This window comes from Austrofundulus limnaeus, unplaced genomic scaffold (genome assembly GCF_001266775.1).
Source record: "Austrofundulus limnaeus strain Quisiro unplaced genomic scaffold, Austrofundulus_limnaeus-1.0 Scaffold113, whole genome shotgun sequence".
Taxonomy (NCBI): Eukaryota; Metazoa; Chordata; class Actinopteri; order Cyprinodontiformes; family Rivulidae; genus Austrofundulus; species Austrofundulus limnaeus.
Window position 1 is genome coordinate 1,617,146 of NW_013952515.1, and position 4,174 is coordinate 1,621,319.

Here is a 4,174-nt window from a genome sequence, read left to right on the forward strand (position 1 = left end):
GTTTTGAGCAGTTTTAAAGATAGACAAACCGAGAAAAACTCATGCGTGTTTGTGCTGACAGCGCTATGCACTGCATTTACTTCAACCACTCGGTTAAAAAAAAAAAAGGAAAAGAAAAACGACTCACTCCCCGAGCCGACCAGGAAGCAGAGTTTTATAAATATAGTCAAACCGTGAAAAACTCATGAATGGAGATAAACAGAYATAACAGATAAACAGGCACGGAGGAATCTGAAGCTGTGGAGCTTTTTAACCAGGACWGATGYGGATAAAAATACGTCGGGCGAGTGACTTTTTTTCTGCATTGTTGTTGAGGGGAGAAAYTCCATGCAGTGACGTATGTTTCAGCGGGAGGGAGGGGTTCCCCCGAGCTCGTCGGCGCAGTGTGCAGGAACTATGAAAGGTCTGTGCGAAAACGATTGCAACCACGTGACCGCGCGTCGACCTGTCGGCGTCGGAGCGAGTATGTTTCCACCTTTAACTGTCTGCAGAGCTCCTAACATTAGTTCTCACTCAGTGAAGCTCTTTTCAGATTAAAAATACCTTTGAGGAAATGTATTTTCAGAAGTMAAGTAAACTGCATCATAGCGCACGCGCAAACCCCCTGAAAACTGAAGCTTWAAGCGTTTTGACTCACAAATCCGTGTTACTTCAGTAATAAAAATTGAAATATTCAACTGCAAAGTAGTCAGATACTGCATGATTATTGTTTTTACCTCATGCGATAGTGCAGCTTGATGGTTGTTTCGTCGGTGATGTTGAACTTGTGGCTGGGAGCATACCAAGTGCCAGTTTTCTCATCGTACAGGGCGAACAGGTTAAAGCACAGCGGAGAGATGGCTGAGAGAAAGACATTAAAAGATCGAGATTCTGTCAGATCTCTACAGTAAAATAGCAGCCATTTGCAGCTCTTTAACAGAGAGTACTTGTTTATTGTYAGCCAGTCATTTTACTCTAAACCCAATGACGACATCTATCAAGAATCCAACTGTTCTTCTAAATTCATATAACAATCGTGTACGCTTCACTGCAGAAAACTACCCAGAAAACAGGTTCGGTTACTTACTGCACTTCTTTGCAGCAGCCACACAGAGCTCCTCGGCGGTGTAACACCCTTTAGAGTACTCCAGTTTTGCWAAGTCTGTAACGTAAAAGTGAATCTCCAGGCCCGAAGTGGAAGGAGGAGGAGAGGAAAGCTGGGCCTTTCGGCTTTTCCTCATCTTCATACAGAGTTGCCGACTCAACTCCATCATCCAGAAAGTTGGCATTCAGATACTGGATCAGTAAAATGAGGGTGGAAAAAAAACAGAGAAGGATATTTAATAAAACACTTGTATTTAAACTTTTTAGTGCAAAATGAATTTCAGGTTTCAAACTCTGCATTGGTATTTTATCCTGGCTGAACAAAGCCAGAACATTTTAAATTTACACCCTATTTTAAACACTTAGCAAAAGCAAAACCTACATGAATGCTCTTAKTTCAACACATGACTTTATTTACACTTTAGTGGCCTTTCTTTTTACGTATTTATACCTATCTTTTAATACCAGCTCTAATATCCATTATCCCTAAAATGGATTCTTCTCAATACATCAAGTATTCTTCAAAAACAGGTCTAAGGAGGCCACTGCCCCTCAGTCCTAAAAAGGACACATTATCCAACCCACAAAGGAGCAAACAGAGGGGGTAGAACCAAGTGAGGAATGTAGGACTGTGCCAAGTTTTAGAGCACGATCCCTCTGCTGCAAAACGTTAATTTCCACAGAAAAATATGATTTGATGACCCAAAAACAAGAGCTGAGAAAGGGCTTGGAGCGGTCATGAAATTGTAAATAGTCTCTCCCTCAATTAGGGATGGCAACATACTGAATATACTGGTGCAATTAAAATGTAACAGCTGAAAAGCCTACCAAAGATAACTGCGAGAATGAGTGATGTGAMGCACAAACGCATAGATGACACCAGAGTGATTCAAATAGTGGTTTATAAAGTCTCATCATGGCCCCTGTAAGCCCACACGTTTCTTAAACATAACTCAGTGTCACTGAACAAACATCGATAATCAATTACCTTCTCACTAATTATCTTCTAGTCAGTTGATTTCAGAGCTTACGTGGAACAAATACAAAATAAAAACAGAAGCTACAAAATACAGAAGTGCACTATCATCCATACATCTATACAGAAAAATCACCCTTTTTTCCATTTAGTGAGATCACTGCTGTCCTTTTATTTGTCCTTACCGACATAAATATTCAAGACATAAATTGTTATTTTTGTCCCACACTAAATTAAACTAWTTTTTTTAAATTCTGTGCCATGAGAACCAGTATTACAAACAGTATGGACACTATTATCAAGCAGGTTACATTTCCTACAGCCGAATTTCTCTGGAAGGTTTCAGTGAGTCATCATCTCTGCCTCAGAGTTAGTCAACGCAGCAGCCTGTCTCAACTCTCCTCTTTCTGCGTGAATGAAACAAAACCCTTCTGAGAGTCTCTCGCAGTTTGATTAAACATATAAAAGCCTTTATTAATGTGTGTGCAATAAAGCCATCTTTGACAAAATAAACATATCTGTCGTCAGTTCAACCAGATGTGTTGCAGTGACTAAAAGATGGTCGTGACTGAAGCTGTGGTTTGTAGGAAAGCCAAATGTTTCCATAAGTTCAAGTAAATAAACAGAAGAGCCTGTCGGGATCCATTACAGTGTATGACTACTAGACAATGACATCAGTTGTGTGGGTTTTCAGATGTGGATTAAAAGGTTCAACAAAAGACAGTCAGATATCTCATTACTGGGATTACRCACAAGCCAGCATATATTTTTTATTACTGTGCAAGTGTTACAGATTCTACAGTGACTCAAGCCCACATCKTCTCCAAATCGATGCTGAACTAATTGAAACAATTGATTTAAGTGTCAGTGATGTCACTGCTACATCACAGAGACAACGGTTAAAAGGACGATGAGGGCAAACGCTCAGTGTTGCGATAAAAAAAACAGTTTTAAATTCTTTAGAAAAATCATGGCCACCGCATCCTCCGCAACATCCTCTCAACCGCATGTGTCAAACTCGAGGCCTGCGGGCCAGATCTGGCCCTCATTAAAGTTTTATCCTGCCCCAAATACATTAAATGTGAAATTAGGGCTCTAGAGCGCGACCAAATAGAAGACCAAATCTCTTTTTTTTTTTTTCAAAGTCTGAAAAACATTTTTTTCTTGTTAACTGTGGAGATGAAAAGATGTGGATCGTTGCTCGCTCTTAAGTCCATCTTGTTAATTTAACAGTCAGGTTGTGCTCTGTGAGCAGCAGATCATTTCAGAGGACGAGGAAGCTCACGTGTATGGCAGGCACCTGTTACACTTAATCGGTTTCACCACAGTTACATTCCACGTATCTAAAACAGGTTCTTCTGGGTCTCAGGAGGATAAAACTAGACATATTAGGTATTTAAGTGAAATAATATAATAAGATTCAACTAATGATGAAATTGCAGACTTTTATGTGTTATTATTATTTTTAAAAATCTGCACAACCTTTTATTAAATATCAGTAATATTTCTGTTATTAATCATTATTCTCTGTTCATCATTCTGGTTTATCCAAGGCCAAAGATCCAGAGGGTCAAACTACAGGAGTTGTCCATCTGAGGGACGTGTCTAAAAAAAATTAACCATGAAATGTTTAATATGTTTATAAGACATTCAGCCTTTAAACATATGCACTTAATTTTATAGAATCACTTTAATTACTTTTCAGTAAGTTAAATGTCTACAATTCTGGTTCAAATAAAAAACTTCATGTTTACTAGATTGTTAACCAATTATTTTCGAGTTAATGTTGCCTTAATGAACAGTGATTTAAAAAATAACCTGTAAAACTCTGATGTTTAATGGGACGTGGTTGAAAATTTGGGTGCACCTAACTTTTGTGCTGGTGCGCCTAAGAAAAAAACGTTAGGCGCACCGGTTCAGCCAGTGCAAACAGTTAGTCTAGAGCCCTGGAAATTGTTTCATGGTTTCTCTTTTTGACACCACATTTGGTGCAGGAGAACCTCATGACAAGTGGCCAACTTTCAAACCAAAAAAAAATTTTTTTTTTCCAGCAAGCTTTGATTTCAATGTGGAAAGAACCACAGATAATCATCTTTAATCAGTTTTGGTTGTATC

The 4,174-nt window shown here is 38.8% G+C and overlaps 1 protein-coding gene across 1 annotated transcript in view; it reads right to left on the minus strand.

Annotated features, from left to right (window-relative positions):
* jak1 (Janus kinase 1) overlaps positions 1–4,174 on the minus strand; it is a gene marked incomplete in the record, with an annotated part of 43,202 nt that overhangs the window by 35,015 nt on the left and 4,013 nt on the right. The window contains 2 exon segments of the mRNA XM_014014290.1: positions 717–840; positions 1,067–1,275. Of these exon segments, the coding sequence (XP_013869744.1) occupies positions 717–840; positions 1,067–1,268 (326 nt within the window).